The 25,429-nt window shown below is 39.5% G+C and overlaps 1 protein-coding gene across 2 annotated transcripts; it reads left to right on the forward strand.

The window, feature by feature from the left end:
- The first annotated feature begins 1,378 nt into the window (after window positions 1–1,378).
- Window positions 1,379–20,562, forward strand: LOC122561019 (receptor expression-enhancing protein 3-like). Of its 2 annotated transcripts, XM_043712296.1 has the most exons (8): window positions 1,379–1,390; window positions 3,737–3,745; window positions 5,839–5,917; window positions 12,419–12,539; window positions 13,640–13,753; window positions 16,159–16,291; window positions 18,545–18,696; window positions 19,465–20,562. In XM_043712296.1, exons 3-8 carry the CDS (start codon window positions 5,850–5,852, stop codon window positions 19,531–19,533), a joined length of 657 nt encoding a protein of 218 aa, XP_043568231.1. In that variant the 5' UTR covers window positions 1,379–1,390; window positions 3,737–3,745; window positions 5,839–5,849; the 3' UTR covers window positions 19,534–20,562. The 2 variants fall into 2 exon arrangements, with proteins under 2 accessions (XP_043568231.1, XP_043568230.1); XM_043712295.1 differs by lacking the exons at window positions 1,379–1,390; window positions 3,737–3,745 and having other exon boundaries at window positions 5,792–5,917.
- The last annotated feature ends 4,867 nt before the right edge of the window (window positions 20,563–25,429 follow it).

Raw genomic sequence — 25,429 nt, forward strand, 5'->3', positions numbered from 1 at the left:
GACAAGAATGGAATAGTGTAGGTTAGATGGGCTTCAGATTGGTTTCACAGGTCGACGCAACATCAAGGGCTGAAGGGCCTATACTGGGCTGTAATATGCAATGTTCACCAACCCTCTAATGTTCCGGCACCTCACCTGTCACTATCAATGATAAAAATATCTCAGCAAGGGCCCAGCAATCACTTCCCTAGCTTCCCACAGCGTTCTAGTGTACAAATCAGGTCCTGGGGCTTACTCCATTTTTGTGTGTTTCAAGACATCCAGCACTTAGTCCTCTGTAATGTGGCCTGATGGCATTCTTTTTCAACCAGTGAAGATCACCTGATGTACAAGCTGTGTGTTTGCTATTGCCTCTGCTGCTTTGCAAGCCTCACTTTTAAAAAAACATTTCTTTAGTTTTAGTTTCTTATTGCTCGCTTTGTACATTACTTCCTTAAGATCTCCTTGAATTCTGTTTTCTTTAATACTGTCCAACAAACGGGACATTACAATACTTAATGTAAGGGGTGCACATGTTACAGAATGGAGTGTGCTATGTCAGTCATTTGTCAGGAGCTCACTTGAAAGCACACTACAAATGCATTAAGCAGGCATTCATATCCCCAACTCTTTTTGGGAATTGTCATCACTGAAGACCGTGGAAGTAAGAGTCAGTCAGGGGGTCTCACTTCTGTACGTTGAAGGCAGCCTTCCATAACAGTTCAGGGATTTGGCAAGTCAGGTATCTAGTCAGATTGTTCAAGGTCAGGGGCGTTGTTCCTCTGTAGTCCAAAGAGTGAGTTGCTTTGCTTCACGTGTGAATTCTTTATCTATAAGACACTTCAGCTCTGCATTGAACTTGTTTTCTGTTGGTATTGCTTGCCTGTACAGTAGTGGGTTACCAGGCCATGTGGTGAGCATTTCATATTGAACATTTACAGTTGATCCCCTAAAGCTATAAACTTGGGTCATTTTGAAACATTTTAAAAACAACTACACTCCTCAGACATTAAGTAATTGCAAACTTTGCCTCTGGATCCAAGATAGTCACATTTATTTGGTTACTGTTTGAGTTTTTCTCCTCATGGCAACCAGAGCACATGAACATGTTTCAACGCAGCTATTTCTCCAGAATTTTCTCCTTTTACTTGAAGTTCAAGATATGTGTCTTCAGTCAATAGTTTTTTAAAGTTGTGTTCAGGATGAATCCAATTACTAATTTGTTATTTTCTTATGCAGACATATCTGAGACAAAGCCCACATCTGCCTGCAAAAAATGCTCCACTGTTTGAAGAACAGACACTTCCTCCCATGACCTGGCCAATATTGTATCCCCACAGTTGATAGATAATCTGTGATTGTCCAATGCAAATTTCTGGAGGTGTTGAAAACCTGAAATAAAACAAAAATGCTGGTGATAATAGGTCAGTAGCATCTGGGAAAGATACTTTAGGTCAACTGTTGAGTTATATCAGTTTAGGCAATTTACATCTACAGGTTAACTGCTTTGTTCCTGTTTCATAGACAAATCGAGGTTCAAAAAATAGGTCAGCTACTTTTGTTGTCTTTGCAGTGTCTAGGGCTGTGTTTGTTGTTTTTGTGAGTGTATATGAAATATAGAAAGCATGCAAACTACATAGGGTATTTGAAAAAAATCTTTTGGAAAGTCTATAAATTGCAAGTAAAATTTAAGTTGCTGCGACCTCTATGTGTCAAAGTGCACTGCAAATGAACACTGCCACAACTGTGTTTATTTTCCACAGTTGCTTTCCTCTTGAGACAAGTTCCTTTATATACATTTAAATCAGGTAATGTGCTCTCACACCCTCTGCTGACTGTTCATGAAAGACTTAAAAGCTATTTTTGTTTTATACAAAGCCATAGGAAAATGTAAAATTATGAAATACTATGCATTGTGAAATATGAAATGCTAAAGTTGAGCACCAGATGTGTAATTGGGGATATTACTGTACCTATGGTCACAACCAATTGGTAATTATTGATCTTAATATATGAATGAGACTTAAAGGTAGTAGATTTATTAAATATTTGTTAATATTTTCCCAACAAACTGTCTATGGATTAGATTAAAACAAGAAGTAACACCAAAATAGTGCTCCTAATCTTGAACATTGCAGGTTTTAAGTTTGGAAAATAAATGACCAACTCCTCTTGCTTTCTCCAAAAGAAAAATGCAGGACCCTCCACTCAAAAATAAAGATGTATTTTGGGGTACGCACTCTCCACTCACTAATGTATTGCAGTCGATTCCACCCACATTTGTATTATGTTGATTTGCACAACAATTGCAGTTTCTGTTTCTAACAGTATTACTAGTGCTTCATGTCCAAGCACAATAGTTAGACTTTAGTGTTGATGGCGCTAGAAGGCTGCATCTTCCTGTGCCAGACATGTTTGAGTGGAAGCGTTATCCCTTTTCGAGCAAGTGGACTAATTGGTGCTTTGAAGTCACAGACATTATCAGGATTTCGACTGTGTGTTTGAACAAAAGCAAACAAGATATTCTGTATTTAACTAGTATTTAGTATAATATTCTAGCTTGGAATGTTTGAGTTGCACTGTCCCTGAATAAGAAACAACAAAGGTAAAAATAAACTGAAGACATCAAGTGGTCATGGTAATTACAGTTGAAGGCTGTGTTAAAAACTTCTATCTCTGTCATCTTTCCTTCACGTCTCCGAATCTTGACATAAGCATTGGGCTTGTGGCTTTGTTTAAAATGGCTATTAATCAAATTTTGCATCTATGACATCAATGTCTCCCTTGTTTCCTGGACCAGAGCAAGATGCAGTACTCATGACATAGTTTGACCTGACTTTGACTTCTTATTATGTCGCATAGTACTTTGCTCAATTAAATTTCATCTTCTGCTCTGCCTGTTTGAGTGGGTGCAGACAGTACTGTGGCTATTTCCAATAGTTTCAGTGATACGTAGTTGCCCTGTTAATCAAGTTTGAGGGGCTGCACAGCTATAAGTGCTGTTGACTTTATGAGCAGAATTTCTTTTGTACAACATCCACTATTTCATATTCTGAGAATCAATGCTTTTATTGTGGAGAAATTGCTGTTTTGCCATGTGTTTTTGTTTGCAGCTTGTAGAAACTTTTTATTTTAAAAGTCTCTTTAGCAGATTTGGTTTGGTTTGCTGAGTAAATAAACGTCTTGCGTCTGCTGAAAGTACTACCCCAATTCTAATTCTATCTGACCTCTTGTCTTTTAAAAACTTCACACTTAATATTTAATCCAACTTATGTGCCACTGACTTTCCTCGTTTGGACCATGAGCAAAATAAATCAGGTCATTGTGCTGACTTCCTGAATCTGGATCATTCATCTAAATTAGAACCTCTTGTCGATCCAACAGTGACCCCTGAAATACTCCACTCGAGCCTACTCCACACTCTGATACAATTCTCCAATATGTGCTTGTCATTTCTTAGTCTGTTGTTCATTCTGTGGTTTAACCCTGCATTCCCACAGCTGAACTTGCCCATGAGCCATTTGTGTGGTGTTTTTGTGAAAATGATAATGCATCTACTCCTAGGGATCAATGCGGTCTGATAGTTATTTCCACAGAGAAGCCAATGATGTTAATGAGGCTAGAGCTTCCCTTCTGAATCCATGATTGTTCAATTAACTAGTCAATCACAATATACTCACTTTGAGAAGGCTCTGACTTCAACTGCAATCTGAAGATGTAAACCATTATCACGTTAGTTAGCACATCAATGCAGTACTGAAGGAATGCCACAGAGATTTGTCTGAGACTTTAAACTGAGGTGCTCTCTGCCTCCTTAAGAGGATGTGAAGGATCCTGTAGCTGTATTCCAAGAGGTGGGGACTTGTCTTTGCTAATGTTACCTTGAAATGAAACAGTACAAGTTGCCAGAGGACCAAAAGCTGCTCTGTGATTTGATCAATGACTGGTGGAGTTTAGCCTGAGGGGCAAGTCGATAAGGGTGGGGTCTTTATACTGACCTTGACCAATACTGGAAAGGAATCTGCACTGTAGCATCATATTGGACAGCCGATTTGCGATACTCAACTGAACGCGCTGGACTCGGGCAGACGATGTGGCACCTTCGCTGTTGGGGTTTTTGTGGAATCTTGACTTTAGACAAATTGTTCGGTATGCTTCATTATCATTTCACCACACTTAAAAAGTATTTTGCTGTGTTATTATTTTCCACTAAACATTTGTAGCATATCAAGGGTGTTGCAGTTAGTTTGACATTGCAGCTGTACAACAATGCTCAGCACAATGCAAGCTAACTTGCCATCAAAACCGATTTTACATTTGACATGTAAATGAATGTACATAACTTAAATAATATACCATATGTGTAATTGCTGCCAGATTCAGATATTTATTGCTTTAAACCTTCCATGGGTCGGTTAGTCATGCCAAAGTCAATGAAATCTTGTAAAGAAGAAATGAAAAATTTGTAAGGGCTACACATACTGAACACTGTTGGAATCTGTAAATGATAATAGTTTGATGTTTTCTGTCCAATGCTTTCTTCCATTTCAACAACACTGTTTAGGAAGAGTCAAACACTCTGAGATGGGGAAGGACCCAAAGGCCCAGTGTGTAAGATTTTGCTGGCTGTTCCAGCTTCTTGCCTCAAAGGCTGGCACTAACCAGGCACTAGTGTTGAACTAGACCATTACTGTAACAGTAGCATGAGAGAAACAGATGGCCAAGTTCATGCAAAGTTCATTTGAAGTCTAATATGGCTTCTTGCAGCAGTAATTTCGACATGGCACGCATGCATTTCACTTGATTCACTTGAGCTCAAAATAATTAGTTGCTAAGAGGGATTCAACTTAGTGCCAATGCAAACTAAAAAGAACTAACTTTGAAATTCCTTGTTCAAGTTGTGGAGTTTTAAGATGTTGGGCCAGGTTTTCTGACGACTGTATAGTTGTTTGTGCAGCATAGTTCACATAGGTCCATGTGGAGTACCAAATGCAGTAGCAGCATCTTCTCTTCTTCTCTCTCTCTTTTGCCCCCCACCAGCCCCAGCTTGACCCCAGTAAATCTTGGTATTGAGATGTATGTTGGAATGTGTTATTTTGAACAAGCCTGCAAGTACCCTGATGCATCTCCGCAGTCTGCAAGCACTCCATTGAATGTTAACTTGTGACTTGCTTTTGGATTGTATGTGCTAATGGAAAATATAGCTATTTAATTCCCCAAATCCTCCTTGCCTGCACATTATTTTACAGCTTGGTAATCTGTGTGTCTTGAATGACTTCTGCAGTTCTTCAACCTAGGCAATAATTGTATGGTAAAAACAATGGATAGGGTAAAGATTGTTTTGCCATTGCTGATGACTACCTCTCTGTCTAAAACAAAAACATAAATTGCTTGACAAATTAACCCTGTTTGGCACCATCTGTCACAAGAAAGCAGAGTTAACGTTTTGTTTCATCAGATGTACGGATGCTGCCAGAGCAGCTGAATTTGTCCAGCAATTTTGTTTCCGATATTCCAGCCTTCACAGTTCTTTGTTTTGTTCCCCTCTGTCCAACTTGTCTTCACTCTTATTGCACACCATTCTTCAGGTTGGAAACTGCCGCTGAAACTAGGTACTAGATTTGTGCACAAGCAGCCATGAGAGACTTAATCTGTTTTCTTCTGACCCGTCTGTTAACTTGAATGCATGTGGATTTTACTCTGTACTTGCCCAAATAGCTCCATTTGAAGTGAATGGTACATGGGGTAGCATGAATCCCTGTTGCACCCCCACCCAAAAGAAAAATAGTTCAGCAATTTGCTGCTACCTTGCTGATTCCAAGTGACCATTCTAATCTTTGTTCTGCGTTTCCTCCTTCCAGGTTCGTTGGATGATGTACTGGATTGTATTTGCCCTTTACACTGTACTTGAAACTTTTGCAGATCTCATGGTGTCTTGGTAAGAATTAAAATTGTGTTGATCTATTTTGAAGTGATATCTGGTTATGTAAAATCTTATGCCTCTTCACAAGACAAAGGGTGCCATGGTGGCTCAGTGCTTAGCACTGCTGTCTCACAGCACCAGGGACCTGGGTTAGATTCCACCTTTGGGCGACGGAGTGGAGTTAGCACATTCTCCCTGTGTCTGTGTCGGTTTTCTCCAAGTAATCTGACGTGCTCCCACAGTCCAAAGATGAAAGTTTAGGTAGATTAGCCATGAGAAATGCCGGGTTAGGGAGGTGTGTCTGGGGGAAGATGGTCTTCAGATGGTCGTGCAGACTTGATGGGTGAAATAGCCTATGTCTGCATTGCAGATATGCTATGATTGTAAGACTGCTGAATTTGCAACTTATTTTTGTTCCAGAAAATGAAAGTTTGATGTCTTAATATTTAGTAAGGGCTTGCACAATTTTGACCAAGCAAAATAAACTTTACTGTTTAAAGCACCAGAATTAATGTGATATAAATATCCATTCACGAGGGATGCCAATACTTTACTCCCTCAAAAGCTGCTTTATCTTGGATTGTCTGAGTGATTGCTCAGACCTTGGTAGTTCAATTCTTTCTCCAAAGACTAAATTCTTTGGGACCCTTGCCTAATCCTGAATTACCTAGAATTTGCTGAAAGCAGTGTTGATGCTGTCGGAAACCATTTCTGAAGCGCGGTCTCCGTTCCACATTGAAACTCTTGTGTTCCCAGCTGTTGATAATACTGAACAGAGAGAGATCCCAGACTGAGAGATCTCGTTTGATCAACCATAAATTAATAAGTTGTTTCTTTAAAGTTTACTGTGGTAGCCAGTCACTGAAAAGATTCACAAAAGGCTAACCATGTAATTTCAACAGTGAAATATAAACTTTTATTATGCAACAGGAAGTGAACTCGTAACTGTGCAAGAATTATTTGAAACAGTCTTCTTGCAAATAGCAGAAAGAGAGATTCAACTGTTTCCCTTAATAACTTTAACGACAATCAAACTTCAGGACATTCCAGTCAGCATATGAAAACCAATTGCTAACCTGTAATTGGTTACATTTTGGCAACCCATTTTCTTTGGATGACGTTATTAAGCAGACAGTGTGAGGATCAATTCCTGTCGTGCAGCATCTGGAGCGGTAAGCAGCTGTTTGGTTAAGTACGGTGTCAGAGCGAGTGTATCAGAAAGTCTCACTTTCTTTTCGAGGATGACCTCTCTCAGTTCACTTATTTCTTAACCTGCTTTCAATAGACAATAGGTGCAGGAGTAGGCCATTCTGCCCTTCAAACCTGCACCACCATTCAATGTGATCATGGCTGATCATTCTTAATCAGTATCCTGTTCCTGCCTTATCTCCATAACCCTTAATTCCACTATCCTTGAGAGCTCTATCCAACTCTTTCTTAAATGAATCCAGAGATTGGGCCTCCACTGCCCTCTGGGGCAGAACATTCCACACAGCCAACACTCTCCAGGTGAAGAAGTTTCCCCTCATCTCTGTCCTAAATGGTCTACCCTGTATTTTTAAGCTGTGTCCTCTGGTTCGATACTCACCCATCAGTGGAAACATGTTTTCTGCCTCCAGAGTGTCCAATCCTTTAATAATCTTATATGTCTCAATCAGATCCCCTCTCAGTCTTCTAAACTCAAGGGTATACAAGCCCAGTCTCTCCAGTCTTTCAGCGTAAGGTAGTCCCGCCATTCCAGGAATTGACCTCGTGAACCTACGCTGCACTCCCTCAATAGCCAGAATGTCGTTCCTCAAATTTGGAGACCAGAACTGCACACAATTCTCCAGGTGTGGTCTAACCAGGGCCCTGTACAGCTGCAGAAGAACCTCTTTGTTTTTATACTCAATCCCTCTTGTTATGAAGGCCAGATGCTATTAGCTTTCTTCACTACCTGCTGTACCTGCATGCTTGCCTTCATTGACTGGACACCCAGATCTCTTTGTACTGCCCCTTTACCTAACTTAACTCCAGTTAGGTAGTAATCTGCCTTCCTGTTTTTGCCACCAAAGTGGATAACCATACATTTATCCACATTAAATTGCATCTGCCATGCATCTGACCACTCACCTAACCTGTCCAGGTCACCCTGTAATCTCCTAACATCCTCCTCAAATTTCACCCTGCCACCCAGCTTAGTATCATCAGCAAATTTGCTAATGTTATTACTAATACCATCTTCTATATCATTAATATATATTGTAAAAAGCTGCGGTCCCAGCACCGATCCCTGCGGTACCCCTCTGGTCACTGCCTGCCATTCTGAAATGGAACCGTTTATCACTACTCTTTGTTTCCTGTCAGCCAACCAACTTTCAATCCAAGTTAGTACTTTTGCCCCCAATACCATGCGTCCTAATTTTGCTCGCTCACCTCCTATTAAATTGCTCGTCAACAGCCTGAGAGGATATTTTGATTTCTGACCTCTCAACAGCTTTCTACTCATTGAGCTTGTATCTTACTGATTTCTAAGTCATTCAGGAGCTAATTTTACTTACAGGACTACTAGGAAACTGCTAAACTAACAGCAACTCTGCTGTTAAGGGCAGCAGCTTGTCTCTGAACCTGCATGTTGTTGCCTGTCATCTTGAGGATATATTTGTGTTTCTAGAGTCCTGATGACAGGCAACATCTCTTTAAATTCGTGGAGAGTGCCTTTTCCGAATGAATTGTTCATCTCAAAGATTTAACCACCTAACTAAAATGCATTTAAAGAAATTTCCAGACAGCTCATCACTGTACCAAGAACTAAAATCAAAATAAAATTGTCTCCTTGTCCTTAACATGAGCTTAAGAAGTACAAATAAACTTTAAGCTATTCAAAACACAATTTTGCATTTGACTGTGTATCATTGATCATCTTCAGCCAGTTAATATCTCCCAGAAAATGCGCTCCCAGAAAAAAATAAAACCAGAGAACCTTCTAAACTTTCATCTACCTCCATGACGATATAACCTGCTCTATAGTTCATCATCTTGAGCATCCCTCATTTTAAGTTTCTTGATTGATTTTTATTAAGAAACTCGGTTTGACAGCTTTGCAGACTTCAACAAATGACTTCGAGTCATAGAGATGTACAGCATGGAAACAGGCCCTTCGGTCCAACTAGTCCATGCTGATCAGATATCCCAACCTAATCTAGTCCCATTAGAGGGTCCATATCCCTCTAAATCCTTCCTATAACCATCCAGATGCTTTTCAAATGTTGCAATTGTACCAGCCTTCACCAGTTCCTCTGGCAGCTCATTCCAGACACACACCGCCCTCTGTGTGAAAACGTTTCTCCTTGGGTCCCTTTTTATATCTGTCCCCTCTCACCTTAAACTTATTCCCTCTAGTTCTGGACTCCTCCACCTCAGGGAAAGAGGAGCTGATGATTGGTGCTTGAAAAAAGACTGGAAAAGGTGTCTATAAGTGAAACAGTGATGACCAGTAGTACCTATTGTAGAATCAAAAGGCATAGTAAGAAGCTGATGTGGTTGAAATCAGTGAATCCAGAAGTTTACACAGAATTCTTTACATGCAGCAGGCCTGTCAACCTGTATGAAGTGTGATGATAAGTGGTGATGCAGCCTCCCCTTCATTTGAAATCAGTCATGAGTAATTTTTTTTTCTCCCAGTGGCTGATTAATGTGCTGTGTTTGTTGCAATTTCTGTTGATTAGCCCTTAGTGAAAACATTGGCTGCAGTATTCTTCTTGCTAGCCACCTGCACAGATGTTGGATGCTGTTACTGTCAAAATTTGAGTCATTTTTCAAGAGTTATGTTTATGTAATATTACAGAATTATTTTTGGGACACTCATCTGCAACATAATGGCACCTGTTTCCACATCTACAGTGAGTGCCTGAATTTTCATGAAACCCAGTAAGGTGTTATCGATGTGGCTGTGGTTATTCAGTTTCTTTTATTAATTAACTTTTGTAGCTGCGTCAGTATTTATTGTCCATCTGTAATTGCCCTTGAGAAGGTGGTGAGGTACTTTGTTGAACTACTGCAGTTTATGTGGTATAGGTACACCTACAGGATACAAGGAGGGGGATGTTTCAGCAACCGTGAGGGGGAACCTATTGTATATATCCAAGTTCTGATGGAAATGTGTAGTTAAGGTTCCATTTCTCTGCTGCCGTTGTACTTTTAGGTGGAAATAGTTGTTTAGTTTGGAAGGTATCGATTTAGGAGCCTTTGTGAATTTCTACAGTGTATCTTGTATGTGGTACACCCTGCTGGTACTGAGCATGGATGGTAGAGGAAATGGATGCTTGTGGATGTGATGCCATTTAAGTGGGCTGCTTTGTCCTGGATGATGTCAAGCTTCTTGAGTGTGATTTGAGTTTTACTCATCCAGGCAAGTGGGAAGTACTTCATCACGATACTGACTTGTGTCTTAGTGGTGAACAGGCTTTGGGGAGTCAGGGGGTGAGTCATTATTGCAGGATTTCCAACAATGTAATCAGTGAAAAGTCTGACCCTGTCTCTCTCTCTCTCTCTCAAAATACTGGTGGGAGCTGGCACCCAATTTGAGAGTCTAGCTTGTGAGGCGTTCAAATACTTAGATGATTTGCCGAACCTAAGATAGATCGAGAATCCCCAGGGAAACCACTCATGGTGGCCCTCCATCCACTATGTTAACCCTTTACTATCTCCATCACTGATGCAGTAGCAGCAGTGTGTGCTGTCTGCAGAATGCAGTGCAGCAACTCACTAAGACTGGCAAGTTTTGAGAAGATTTGTAGCTCAGGTTGAGGTTCTGGATGTAGGTTTGCTCGCTGAATTGGAAGGTTCATTTTCAGACGTTTAGTCCCCATACGAGGTAACATCTTCAGTGAGCCTCCAGACGGAGCAAACCTTCATCCATCACCAAGACTGCTTTTACAGCGTTTTCCAAACATGTGATCTCTCTTACCTAGAAGTACATGTGCAGTAGATGCATTGGAGCTCTACCACCTGCAAATTCCCCCTCCAAGCCATTCACTGTCCCAAACTGGAAACATTGCCATTCCTACAGTATTAAAAATCTGGAGCTCCCTTCTGAGTAGCACTGTAACTGTTCATGCCCCACTGTGGATTTGCATTTCAAGAAGACACTTTATCCAGAGCTTTTAGGGATTGCTAATAATAATCACATCCCATGAACATAAAAAAGGAGCTCAGATGCTGCTGTGTATTTGGGTATTCATCAAGATATTGACAGTTCCATGTGGGCTGGAAACAGCAAGAAATGTTACAAACTTAATTGTTTGCTTATCATCCTGACTTGGGATCTTAATTTGGTCTGTAATCATTGAATTTCAGGTTGTGGATATTTAATTGCTCATGGGAAATTTTTCTGTATTGGTGAGGTTAACCAGCAGACTTGGGATCTAAAAATTGATTCATGGGACCCATTCAAAGAAATTCATTTATTCACAGAAATACATCAAGAGCATAGCTCCCATCGGTTTCCTGGTTTAGAAAAGAGTTTCTAGATGCCTTCTCCATTTTGCTGTAAATAGCAGTTTGTTCCTCCAGAGGTTGTTGCAGTTGTAACTTTGATTGCTTATGGGGTATCCTTGAAGCAGATATTATCAGCAAGGCTGTCTCTTTTCCCTATATACTATATTGCCTGAACTTGTCTGCGGTTCCCTGGCAGTTGAAGTTACTGTGCCCTTTCTCCAGTGAAGTTTATCTTTGTATTCCCCTTGAGTAGAGCTGACTACTGTCCATGTTGTATTCTAAACCATTCTTGCCATGCATGCACAGGGAAGTGATTTGTCATATTCCTAGCATGGCATTAGCTAAAACAGAACAAGCTCTGATACTGTGTGGGAGAATAAGGTTCTTTAATTCCTTGTGTATTGTAATCCTCCTTCATTTATATCTATACATAGGTTCACGATCAAATATTCTGCAGAATAATACAAACCCCTCTATTCACATACTCATTCTGGACTGGCATTCTCCCGATCAGTTATGTGATCAGTTGCATCATCACTTAAATCGTCAACAGTTACTAATATAGATTCTAAATAGTTGAGGCCCAGTGATGCTACATGGAGGCCCACCACCCAGTGTCTTGCAGAAACTGAGCTCAGGCAATATTAATCTTTGTTTTGGGAGAAATATGTCTCTCGAAGAATAATGAGGACTCTCCCAATGTGCTTTTATCTCTCTAAGTTCTCTTGCTAAAAGTTTGCCCTCAATTTGTATTTCAATTTTTGTAACATGCTTTTAGAGTCTGGTGAGGGAATAGGAGACAAAGATGTGTGAAACTGCAATTGCACATCTATATGAAGCAATTTTTGGAAAATATGTTTCCAACTTCGCTATATTTGTCAAACTGCAGCTGTGTTTTGCAAAATTTGAGCAAGCATGGTGTAAGTAATCGAGTAATGAACCAAGATGACTCTACTTTTGTCAGTTTACATCTAAATATCTGCCGTAATTGACCTGAGTTTTATATTTAGCTTGATAATTGTTACTCTTTGTTTGCAGGCTTCCACTGTACTATGAACTTAAAGTGGCATTTGTTATCTGGCTGCTATCCCCATACACTCGCGGTGCAAGTTTACTTTACAGAAAGTTCCTACATCCTCTTCTCTCCTCACGTGAACGGGTAAGTATTTCAATTGCTCTCAAGTCTAATTCTTAATTGATCCACATTCTAACTATACCATGTGAGTGAAAGCAGTTTAAATTGTTAGTTTTTATCAGGACTGGTATTGGTTTGGAGTACATGATGCACAAACTGAAGATGCATCAAAGTGCAATAGAAACATTAATTGCAGTTTTGTGAAATAAAACTTATTTGAGTCTTGTTTGCTTTTCACAGAATTACAGAATTATTACAATGTAGGTGGAGACCACTCTGCCTGTCCTGTCGTGTTTTGTGTTGTCTGGTTCTATCTTACCAGTCAGTTGTGCTCTTAGTAGCAACAAATATTTAACTGAAAATTTGCAATGGAAAACATTTTTAAATTCGAATTGAACTTTGTGAGCTTATCAATTGGCATAATTTGAAATACTGTACATGAGAAAGGGTTTAGCTGTTCTGCAGTGAGAGGTGACTTAATGGAATGGTTGTAGTCTGTTTTTGAGACTATCCTTACGGAAGACAAATACAATGTTATACTTGTCAAGTTTGGGGATGTAAGGTATGGAATGACTGGCTGCAGCTTAAGCAATTTCTCGGGCCCAACAGCTAAATACATCTGAATGCACAAGTCCGATTTATTTGGTTTCCATCCACTCTCCTAAGACCTCTTTAATGTTGTCACATAGAGCTGGGAGATGGAATGAGCCTGAATATATTCGTACATTACTGTTCTAATGGATAGAGAATAAGTATTGAAGGAGTACTACAATGTCAACTGTGGCTTTCTTCAGATGAAATGTTAAAGTTTAGACCCATTTTTCTCCAAAGTGGACATAAAATGTGACACCAACAAAAGTGGAGCATTTTCAACTTGTATCTCTTAGTCTATTGATTAACTGATTACTTGACTAATTGCTGTTTGGACTTGCCTGTTACAGATTGGTTATGTGAAGCTTTGGATTGTTCCTAATTGCAAAGCGAATTGAATAAATTCAAATTCTGCCTTAACATTTCAACAAAAATTTAAGTCTTCTTTTGGTTTTAAAAACTTTCTCACAAAGCTATTAATCAATCTTTATGTAAAAGACAGTGGAGTTTAATTTTTGAACTAATATTTACAGGAAATTGATGACTATATTAGTCAAGCCAAAGATCGAAGCTACGATACTATGGTGAAGTTTGGAAAGCAAGGTCTAAACTTTGCTGCAACTGCTGCTGTGACTGCTGCAGTGAAGGCAAGTATTGTATCCTTGTTGAAAATTGCTGAAGTTGAAGATTTGTATAAAATCAAATTCACACAATATTTTAATATCTGAACATAACATAGTTCTAGATCCTCTTTGGAATTTATCCCATCCTGTTTTCAGGCTGAGTTAAGACCATCCTGTGTTTATCCCGTAAGGTTTATTTTTTAAAGTTCTAAGGTACATGTGCAAGACATGAAAGAGGGAACATTTGTAACATGGATATTAGTTTGCATCAAAGGTCGTACGCAAAAGAGAAAACAGAATGGGATGTTTTTCATTTTTGTGCACACATCCCCATATAAAGTGCATCACATGCATCATCAGATATTTCAGGTTTACTTCTGCAATGTTAGACTATCTTAAAGTATGCCTTTATTAAGCATCCAAATACTTGGATATACCAAAAGTTGATGCATATATTAAAAACACGGTTTATTTCCGTTGTATTTTAATTCTGCACCAACAGTTTTATCGATTTAACTTTGTTCTTGCCTAGCTTGTAGTTACCCTTCTGTCTTTTATTCTAACTGTGATATTGCTTTCTCTTGCCTGTACTCGCAAACTGTCTTCAGGATTGTTGCTCAGCTTTCTGCTGTTGTACTGGCCCATTCAAGTTGAGGTAATGAGACTATTGGCATAAGTTGTTTGACATGGATAATTGCTGCTGTACTTATTTTTCTAAGATATGGTTGACTGGCACTAATTACCTTTTTTAGCCTTAAATTTGGATGTGTGTCACTGTTGGGAAAATTCCAATAATTGGAATTGTATTGCTGGCTTTTAAAGCTACAAGCAGCGTGTATTCCTCATCAGTAGCCTTGCAACTTCAATGTGTTTTGTCCTTTTGAATATTTCTATACAATCTTTGTGTTTTGGAATTCAAGCAGCTTTAAAAACTTTAAAATGTAAGTTGATCTGAAAATTAAAATGGAGATATTGGGGTGGGTTCTTCTATAATTAACATTGCAAGCAATTGGTTATGGAATGAAAATTGAACAAGTCTTTGTACCAATTGAAGTTTCAGTTAGAAAAAGGTCATCTTCTAATTGCTACATTTGTTAACTTGTCAACATATCCTGACAGTAAAACAAAAAACAACTCCTTGCTGGTCCTTCTGGTTTAGACTTCCATTCTTTGAGGAATTTTGGTATTGGTTTTGACCACCTAATTTTATGCAAAGCACAATTTATAGTTTCCCATTTATAACATGCTAAATTATTTCCAGCTCTTGCTTGTGCTCACTCTGGAGAATACAGTTCTGTCCAGTTGCTTAAATGTCATCGTGTGATTGTGCCAGTTATAGTTAGCTTGTAATGATATGCAGTTTTTTAAATCTCTAAGTGTTGCTTTTAACAGTGTTTATGAAAAAACAGGATTTTGACAGTTGCGCATGTAAACTAGTTGCTTTCCTTTGGGAGTATTTTTTTCTTGTTATTTATCTTTTTCCTTGGTTTAGTAATGTCCATTGTCACCTGGTTTTGATTATGTATTGATCTTTTTGTTTTTTAAAAAAAAGTAAGACCTTCCAATGTCATTTGTGATGTTGAAATTGCGCTGCAGTTTTAATTCTATGTTGCTAGAAACCTGAAGTAGATTTCTGAGATGAGATGCCCTCTTATTAGGAGGGTAGGGGTAGGGAAGGGCAGCATGGTGGCACAGTGGTTAGCACTGCTGCCTCACAGCGCCAGAGACCCGGGTTCAATTCCCGACTCAGGCGACTGACTGTGTGGAGTTTGCATGTTCTCCCCGTGTCTGCGTGGGTTTCCTCCGGGTGCTCCGGTTTCCTCCCACACTCCAAAGATGTGCAGGTCAGGTGAATTGGCCATGCTAAATTGCCCGTAGTGTTAGGTAAGGGGTAAATGTAGGGGAATGGGTGGGTTGTGCTTCGGCGGGTCGGTGTGGACTTGTTAGGCCGAAGGGCCTGTTTCCACACTGTAAGTAATCTAATCTAATCTAATCTAATATATTTGTAGATCCCTGTTGTTGAAAGAGACCAATGTTTGAAGCACTTAGAAGTTATCCACTTGTTAGAATGAGCATCGTTCATGAGAGAGCTTGAGCATTGTTCCAAGTGGCTACTTGACTATGGTGAGACTCATCTCAATCAGCACACTTTGACTGGTTACTGGATGGCAGTAGAGAGCCTTACATTTTTTAATTGAAGTCTGACCATGATGGTCTCAATGTGTATAGTCCCAGCTGACATTACACATTCTAGATCTGAGATTAAACCTGACCTCTGACTTCGTGCCACACCATTTTGTGCGTGTATCCTTTAAGACAGAAGGAAGACTTTTTAAAATCTCTAACTATAGCACAGCAGTTGTTAAACATTGGATGAATTTGGTGAAAAATGAAGGTTTACCATCTCTAATTTTTGTTGTTCTACGTAGAGTCAAGGCGCAATCACAGAAAGACTGAGAAGTTTGAGTATGCACGATTTAACAGCAATACAAGGTGATGAGCCAGTAGGATACCGTGCTGTCGATGCCAGAAGGAAGGTGAAACATTTGAAAGATGATGCTAGTAAGTAGTTTAACAAAAACATGACAACCACTTAAATGTAATTGTTGAAGTAGTGAGATATGTAGTGCAGCAACATATAAACTTTGTGGAAAGTAAACTCTGAAACTGGACTGCAGTTGTCACATGTATGTACCATGCCCGAATTGTTTTGGAAAGTAGAGAGTTTGGGTAAAGAGAAGGGCACCTGGAGTTCACTACACCAGTCTGACATTTTAGAATGTGATTCAGTATCATCATCTTTTAATCTGAGATCTGGGCTTCACTTGAAACCGAAGTGTTAGGCGGCAGTCAAATATCTGAGCTATAATGATTATATTACAGAGCTAGTAATCCTGTGGTTAGGAGATTAGCATTCAAATCTTGCCATGGTAACTGGAATTTATTTCAAGAAAAATCTGGAGTAAGTATCTACAACGAGTAATATTGACCATTGAACAGTTGGATGGTCATAAAAGCCTCATCTGGGTCTCCAGTATTATTGAGGGAAGGAAATCTGTCATCCTTGTATCATCTGGCCTATATATGACTCCAAATGCACAGCAATGCGACTATCTCTTAACTGCTTTCTGACATGCCTTACCAAGGAATTTAGTTGTCAAGAAGGTAACTGACCACTGTCTCTTTGAGTCATTCATGGATGGACAATGAACTTTGGCTTACTAGTGACATCCTCATTTAATTTCAGTGATTTCCTGACCTGTGGTGAGTTTGAACAGTAAAATTCACTTTGTAACTTTCATTAATTGTTTCCTGCTCCTGGAGACCACAAATCTCTAGAATGGCAATTAGTATTTCATTGCAGTTGAGCATGCTCCAGAGGATTTGGCTAGGCAAGCATGAATTTTTAAACTTAATTCTCATCTTGATCCGAGGGAGGGAAGGTGGAACTGCTAGCTTTCCCAGCCTTGACATCTGGCAAGTTTGGCAGTCTGCCTGACTTCAGTTGAAACATGTGATTACGGAAATGTGTATGTTTATCTTCAGTTTACAGATTTGCTTCAGCACTACTTTTCCACATTGGTAGAAATCTGAAACTTGCTTTACCCCATGCACTCTGTCGCCAGCTCTTGCAAGGCTGTGCATACTAAGTATTTCAAGATGAATTGACAATCATGTTATTGATATTCATTGGTCTAAAGTGTTTCCCTATTTTGCTTACCAATTGGCAAGTGGCTTTTTGAAATTTGCAAACTATTGTTTGCATATAATGACAAAATGTCACTTTGTACTATGCTAAAAGAGGCCCACACTGTGAAAGCAGGAAATGCATCATGAAACCAGTGTAGTAAAGGGACAAATATATTGTGTTTCTAAATGAGAACTTTTTGCCTTGTTACAACGTGTATCCTGATGATCAGTTGTTTTTGAATGCTTCATAGTTTATCTGTTGGATTAACAATAATTTCACTGACATCACAATTTTTGTCAGTTTGGCCTAAATTCAGAATTGAGGGATTATGTGGAGTGTCCAGAGGCTAATTGAAAAGCAGAATAAGCACTGGATTTATGGTTTAGCGTTGGTGCCAAGACCAACCTGCAGTGACTGAACTTGTGGAAATGCATCCTGAATGATCATGCACAAGTGAAACTTCCAGTTTTGCTAAGTTTTCTAAATCAAAATAAATTCAAAATAATCAAGTGAATTATAATTATTACTCAATACAATGGCAAATATAACTAGTGTGTTCAATATAACTAATTACATTGGGCATCTTGTGCCAAGCTCTCTACTTTTGTATCTCCTGCTCATCTGGCACTTGGTGCTGTTTGTAAAAGCATTTAAGGTCTCATGATTACATATTCATCATTTCTGGAGAGAGGAACATATTTTAATTTCCTGCTGGTGGTGACGAAAATTGTATAATTGATGTTTAATTATATTTATAGATATATAGATGTGCACCATGGGTGTGTTGTGTGTCCTGATGTATTTAGCCTGGGTGGACAGATATTCTGAAACTGCAAAATGTGTTTTTCCAATTCTAGACTAATCCTAGGTTCCAACTGTATGAACCACTTAGTTGTTTTGAGAGCTATGGTATCTGGTTATTGAAGTGTTTGGTGCCCCCATGTGGAGAATAGGTCAACTGTAGAATGATTTTCCTTATTTGGACATTGTTCCTGACGGAATTTAAACAGTGAAGTGAACTTCAATGCCTGCTTTGTCCATTGGCAGACACTCGACTTTCACATCCATAAGCTTGTGCAAGCGCATTTGCAGACTGTGGTTAGTAAATTGTCATTTCATTTCAGACAGGAGTTTTAATTTTGATGATGATATGGATGGTAAGGGGCAGTCAGAGGAAGACCATGATGCTGCTCATTCAGACGATGAGATTGCCAAACAGAAATACCTCCGACGATCACAGAGCCTTAAACTGAAACAGCGAGGCTATCGTAAAGAGGTAAATTCTATCTGCCCTCTACAGCTTTGCATCTTTCTCTTTTAATCTGTCATCCTCATTTTGATTTCTTACAATGTTTTGGGGCATATATTGAAGTGATTTTAATGTTTCAATTTATATCTGAATACAGTTTGAGCTAAAATGACTACAGTTGAAATTTAGGTTCTGTTCAGGATTGAGTATGAATTTGAAAACTGATCAGATGTTTGCTTGCTTATACAACATAGAACTTAATCCCATCAAAATCATAGACTTGTTCTGCTAAAGCATTGATTTTGCCAAACTTGAAGGGTTTTGTTAAGAGCACTTCTTTGCAATGGCATAAATGTTGGTGACAAGGGGGCATAGATTTCAGCTGAGTGAAAATTCATTGGTATGGAATCTGCTTCCAACTTATAAAATAAAAATACTTGGAGTGCAATTCCAACTTACAGAGCAAACAAAGTTAGTAAGGCATTTTCTCTTTTGTTTACCCTGTAATATATTCAGCTGTTCAAAATTAAATAATTAACCTTTCTGTGCTGTTAGGCGAATAACTTCAACTGTATAATTTTATGACCAAAGTCCCTCATGCCTTTTGCTATTTGACTAAATCGCTGCACCCTCTCCAAGGAATGGTTTATCTGTGAATGGGGAAATTGAAAATGAGAAGTGTGAATTGTTTGGAAAAATTCAACATGCCGGATAATTATTAGTATGGACAATAGGCAAGTGTTAATGTGCATTTCATTTAAAAAAAATGTATTAAACAAATTTTATTTTGTACAGACCAGGTATGGATCACTGAAACTGAGAACAAAGAAGAGAACCCAATGTACTTATATCACTACAGGATGAAGTGACTATTTTGCTAAAGATTTCTACTGATTGTGACTTAACCTGAATATACGCAGTTTGATATGTTATAAATATTTCAATTTTTCAAAAAAAAACTGCAAATCCATGGTTCCTACATAGTCTCTTCTTGACTGATCCCACTGAGTTAACCCTGCAAATGACTGCCGCTTTCCTTGTAAGTGTGTCCTGTGATCAGTGGGCTTGAAAGTAATGAACATTACTGGTAGTTTATTTTTAAAAAAATTAACAGGAAATGTAATCATCATTGATCAACTTAACTTTTTGCCTGAAGTGTAATCTGTAACTATTGGAACAGAACAAAGAAGAATTGGACAACTGAGAAACCAAGACTGATTATTTCAAGGAAAAAATATGAAATACTTGAATCCTATAATACTTCCAGGTCTTAAAAATAACTTGAATTTGAGCTATCTTTAAAGCATCTAAGTCAACAAATATTCCAAATGCACTTTCTTCATAGAAGTGCACACCTGACTCCAACTTAAAATGTTTTCAGGAACGCTTGGTGACTTTGTAGATTAATATTTGGAATGTTAGTATTGTAATATATGTGCATTTTACAAATAACACGCTTCCAAAGTTGTGTATTTTAAGCCAAAATGCGAAATTCTTGGTATTTTCAAATATAAGTGTATGGAACACTAATTGCATGTTTTTATAGTTTTGTAAAGTTTAATGGTGCCTTCACTTCAATAAGGTTGGGATGTGTTTATGCTGTAAATCCTTTAATTTCCTTCATTTTTAAACATGAAATATACCGATGTAATTTTTGAAGCAAGTACTTGGGGAAATTATCATGTGTAGTCTTGAATGTAAAGTATTCTCTGAATTCTGCCATTCGGGTAAATGTTGACACTGTGTAGTAGATGACTATTTATTTACCAGGTCCCCAAAATAGCTGAAGTTTTGGTTGTGTTCTGATGTGTAGAATGCAGCTGAGCTGCAACAGATATACCAATTAGTGCAAGACTTGGAGCTTATATTTTAATAAATTTACTTCTGATAGAACACATTTTTGCCTTTAACTGCTTATTGTGTGTACTTGATGGTCGGTGTTGTTCATCACTCCCAAGTTTTGTCTTGAAATAACTAAAAGGAGACTTTGATTTATTTATTTGGTGATTTTTGCAACCACTGCATGCCTCAAATGTACTTGAGAGCCAGTGAAGCATGTTCGAACTGATGTAATGTTTGGACAGTTGATTTGCACACAGCTTTACAAACAGCAATTCGATAATGTCAGTGCTGTTTTGTGACACTTGACTGAAGGATAAATGCTGGCTTGTACATTGGGGATAACTGATCTGATCTTCAAATCATGGCTATCGGTCTCTGATACACCACTTCAGCACACTGATGGAAACTTGACTTCGAGCATTGTCTGAGAGACAGTGTGGTAATGCCGCAGAAATATATCTGATTGAGATTCACTATATGCCACTGATTGGCCATCACTAACTTGCACTTACACTGACTTTTTAAAGAACACTCTAATTTGATGTTGTGGTTCTGTTCGCCGAGCTGGGAATTTGTGTTGCAGACGTTTCGTCCCCTGTCTAGGTGACATCCTCAGTGCTTGGGAGCCTCCTGTGAAGCGCTTCTGTGATGTTTCCTCAGGCATTTATAGTGATTTGTATCTGCCGCTTCCGGTTGTCAGTTCCAGCTGTCGGTTGCAGTGGCCGGTATATTGGGTCCAGGTCGATGTGCTTATTGATTGAATCTGTGGATGAATGCCATGCCTCTAGGAATTCCCTGGCTGTTCTCTGTTTGGCTTGTCCTATAATGGTAGTGTTGTCCCAGTCGAACTCATGTTGCTTGTCATCTGCGTGTGTGGATACTAAGGATAGCTGGTCGTGTCGTTTCGTGGCTAGTTTCCTTTTCGAACTCTGGCCATCATTCTTGGCACATCCTGATTTAATATTATCGATTACAGTATTTTATGTATGCTGCTTCTGTTATTGAATTTAGAGTTAAAGAATCCCTACAGTGTGGGAGCATACCATTCGGCTCATCGAGTCAAAACTGACTCTCTGAAGAGCATCCCACCCAGAACCACCACCCTCCCCAATCCCTGCATTTCACATAGCTGGCCCAACTAACCTGCACATCCCTGGATATATGGGCAATTTAGCATGATCTATCCACCTAAACTGCGCACGTTTGGGAGGCACCCTGATGAAACCCATGCAAATAGGAGAATATGCCAACTCCATACAGACAGTCACCCAAGGTGGGGATTGAACCCAGGTGTCTGGTGCTGTGAGGCAGCAGTGCTAACCATTGAGCCACCATGCCACTCCTTTCCACTTTTAAAAAAAAATGGAGAAAAGCTGCAGAATGGTATGGTACAGCAGAATTCTGGGTATCCTGCATGAATTGCAAAGTATTAGCCAGCAGGTGGAACAAGTAATTCAGAAAAGATTGTGATGTCCAAATAGTGAAGCCTTGATCACTACAGTGCTTTGGTGAAACTATGCCTCAAGTACTGTATACAGATTAGGTCACCTTATTTGTTGGATATTCTTACGTTCAGAGCATGTTCACTGGTCTAATTGTATTATGGAGAAAGGTTGGGCAGCTGTGGCTTGTACTCATTGGAGTGCACAAGAAGAAGGTGGGCACTTTGAAACAATGATTCTGATTTAGCTTGACAGGATCGATGCCGAGAGGATGTTTTCCCTTTGGGGGCGCAATTGGAAGATAATTAGTCTCCCATTTAGAGACAGAAATGACATTTAGTCTCTGAGAGTTGTTAGTCTTTGGAATTGTGTTTCCCAGTTAGCATTAGAGGGTGGATCAGTGAATATATTCAAGATTAAGTTGGGCAGATTTTTAATTAGCAAGGGAATTGCGATGTATGGAGAAGAGGTGGCAAGTTGTAGTTAAGGCTGCAATCAGATCAGCCATGAGGGGCCAAATAAAAAGTAAACAGAAAACCCAGTTCCCTTGATACCCTCCCGACCAAAGTTCCCAGGACAGGGGTAATAAGGGGTTAAACTACAGAAGAAAACATTCTCTGCTCTTCCAGAGAGTCCAAAAAATAAATAATAGTGAAGCAGCCCCGGCAGGGGCACTGTATTGAAATCAAACGCAAATGAAAACATGAAGTGGGAATCACAATGCAAGTCAGCTGTATTGGCCAGCAAGGCTAAACCTCCTATAGCAATCCCCCCCCTGTACAAGTTGGTTGAGTTTTCTCCATTATGTGTTACAACTTTACTCAAATAACCCAAGCATTTTTGGGAAGGGATGCTTTCACATTTGGACCGGGTATAATGGAGAGCTCATTGTTTTCCATTACCAATCCTTGTCCTGTACTTGATATCTGGTGTAACCACACCAGTGGTAATTTTTAACTTGATATCTTTTGGTCTTATTCTTTCTTGCCAGTGGCCTTGAAAAAACCTTGTATTAGCAAGCAGCCATTTATACCAGAGTCCAGAAATGTTCTTCAAAACTGTACATTCACATTCCAGTCCTTTCAAATCTCTCCCTGTGTAAGGACTGAGACATGAGTATTTAAAAGCTTTTATTTATTCAAGACCTGTATTAACTTCTGTTTCATTATACATATATTCACCTGGATCTATTTTTACAATTGTTTCAAAGAGAGTTAGGCTTTCTCTTCTCGGAGTTGTTAGGATTGCCATGAAATTAGGCAGGTTAAATATTGAACAACAGAAAGGAAGTATGTGATAGTGTGGTGATAACTGCCATGTAACACTAATTTGTTGCAGTTGTTGTGAGTATGTTCACCGAGCTGGGAAGTTGGATTGCAGACATTTCATCCCCCTGTCGAGGTGACAATCTTAGTGCTGTGGAGCCTCCTGTGAAGTGCTGCTGGACTGTGTCTTCTGGGATTTATTTGGTTTTGTTCCTGCTGCTTCCGGTTGCTGGTTCTGGTTATTCGTTTCAGTATATTGGGTCTCGGTTGCTGTGTTTGTTGATGGAGTTCATGGATGAGTGCCATGCTTCTAGAACTTCTCTAGGTGTTCTCTGTTTGGCTTTGCCACAAACGAATATCCCCACAACGTCATCTGCAGATACCCAGCAGACAGACAACGTGACAAGGACGTGCAATGACCCAACATGCTAACCACGCTACCTTGTATAAAAAATGTCTCTGAACTGACAGCCAGACTTCTCCGACCACTTGGCTTAATGACAGCCCATAAACCGACAGCCACGCTCAGACAACAACTCACCGCCACAAATTTGACTGGCATAACAATAATAATGGGACAAGCCAAACAGAGGACAGCCAGAGAATTTCCAGAAGCATGGCACTCCTCCATGGTCTCCATCAATAAACCCATTGACCTAGATTCAATATTCCGACCACTGCAATGAGGAATTGGCAGGAATGAAACCAAGTAAATTCCAACCAACACAGTACACCAGCACTTCACAGGAGGCTCCACAGTGCTGGGGATGTCACCTAGACAGGGAGTGAAATGTCTGCAAACCAACTTCCTAGCTTGGCGAACATACCCATTACCACGGCAACTGACACCTGAGCTACACCTCTTTACACAAACCTTGAACTATAATTGTAACTATGCATTGTTTAGAATGACAGCAAAAGCAGGTCAGTTTTCGTTTATGTTTTTTGATGTCATATCTCAAAACACTGCATAGCAAACACAGCAAATGGGACTAATTAGGTTAGGATGTCTGGTCGGTGTAGACGAATTGGACTGAAGGGTCTGTTTCCATGCTGTACATATCTATGACAGGAAATATTCAGAATGGCTGACCATTCAGCAGCTTTCCAACCCAAAGGGAATGAATGAAGTGTGCTTTTGGGACAGAATTCTCAACAACAGTAGCTGTGTGCAAAAAGGAAATTTCCAATGATTGAAGGAAGAATTGACTGGGAACCTGGAACTGTAGGAGCATTGTTTAAATTGGAAAGGCAGCTGGTACAATTGTGGTCTCGGAGGACAACATACAACAATGTAATTGTCCAGGTGATAAAGGTATGGATTGCAGTATGGGAACAGGAAGTGAAGAGTACAAACTATTTTGTGAAAATAAGGGCTGAGTCCATCAGAATAGCAAGGTTATGCTTTGAGTGGGTGGTTGGGAGACAGTTGGAAATGAAATCAGAGGCACTTTGGTGCTGACATAAACTAAAAAGTATGGCTTAAATTTTTGCTGAATTGCAAACATAGGAATTTTGGCTGATGCAGGACTTAATGTAAGGCAGATTGATAGGATGTGATGGCCAATGGTGTCAGATGTAAAATATAGCAGTCAGTTTAAAGCTAACATTGTACTTCGAGTCATAGAAATGCACAGCACGGAAACAGACCTTTAGTCCAACTCATCCATGCTGACCAGATATCCTCAGCTAATCTAGTCCCATTTCCCAGCACTTGGCCCATATTCCTGTAAACCCTTTCTATTCATATACCCATCCAGCTGCCTTTTAAATGTTGTAATTGTACCAGGCTCTACCACTTCCTCTGGCAGCTCATTCCATACGCGCACCACCCTCTGCATGAAAAAGTTGTTCCTTACATCCCTTTTAAATTTAGGGTGTAGGTTTGCTCGCTGAGCTGTAGGTTTGATATCCAGACGGTTCATTACCTGGCTCGGTAACATCATCAGTGGCGACCTCCAAGTGAAGCGAAGCTATTGTCTCCTGCTTTCTATTTATATCTTTCTCCTGGATGGGGTTCCTGGGGTTTGTGGTGATGTCAGTTCCTGTTCGTTTTCTGAGGGGTTGATAGATGGCATCTAGATCTATCCCACCAACAAACCAACCAACACTCTCAAACAAAAGCTAACAAACTGAAAAGACCCACTACAACCCATGGACAAAACCAACATTATCTTCAAAATTCCATGCAAGGACTGCCACAAACACGAT

This window comes from Chiloscyllium plagiosum, chromosome 22 (assembly GCF_004010195.1).
Source record: "Chiloscyllium plagiosum isolate BGI_BamShark_2017 chromosome 22, ASM401019v2, whole genome shotgun sequence".
Classification (NCBI taxonomy): Eukaryota; Metazoa; Chordata; class Chondrichthyes; order Orectolobiformes; family Hemiscylliidae; genus Chiloscyllium; species Chiloscyllium plagiosum.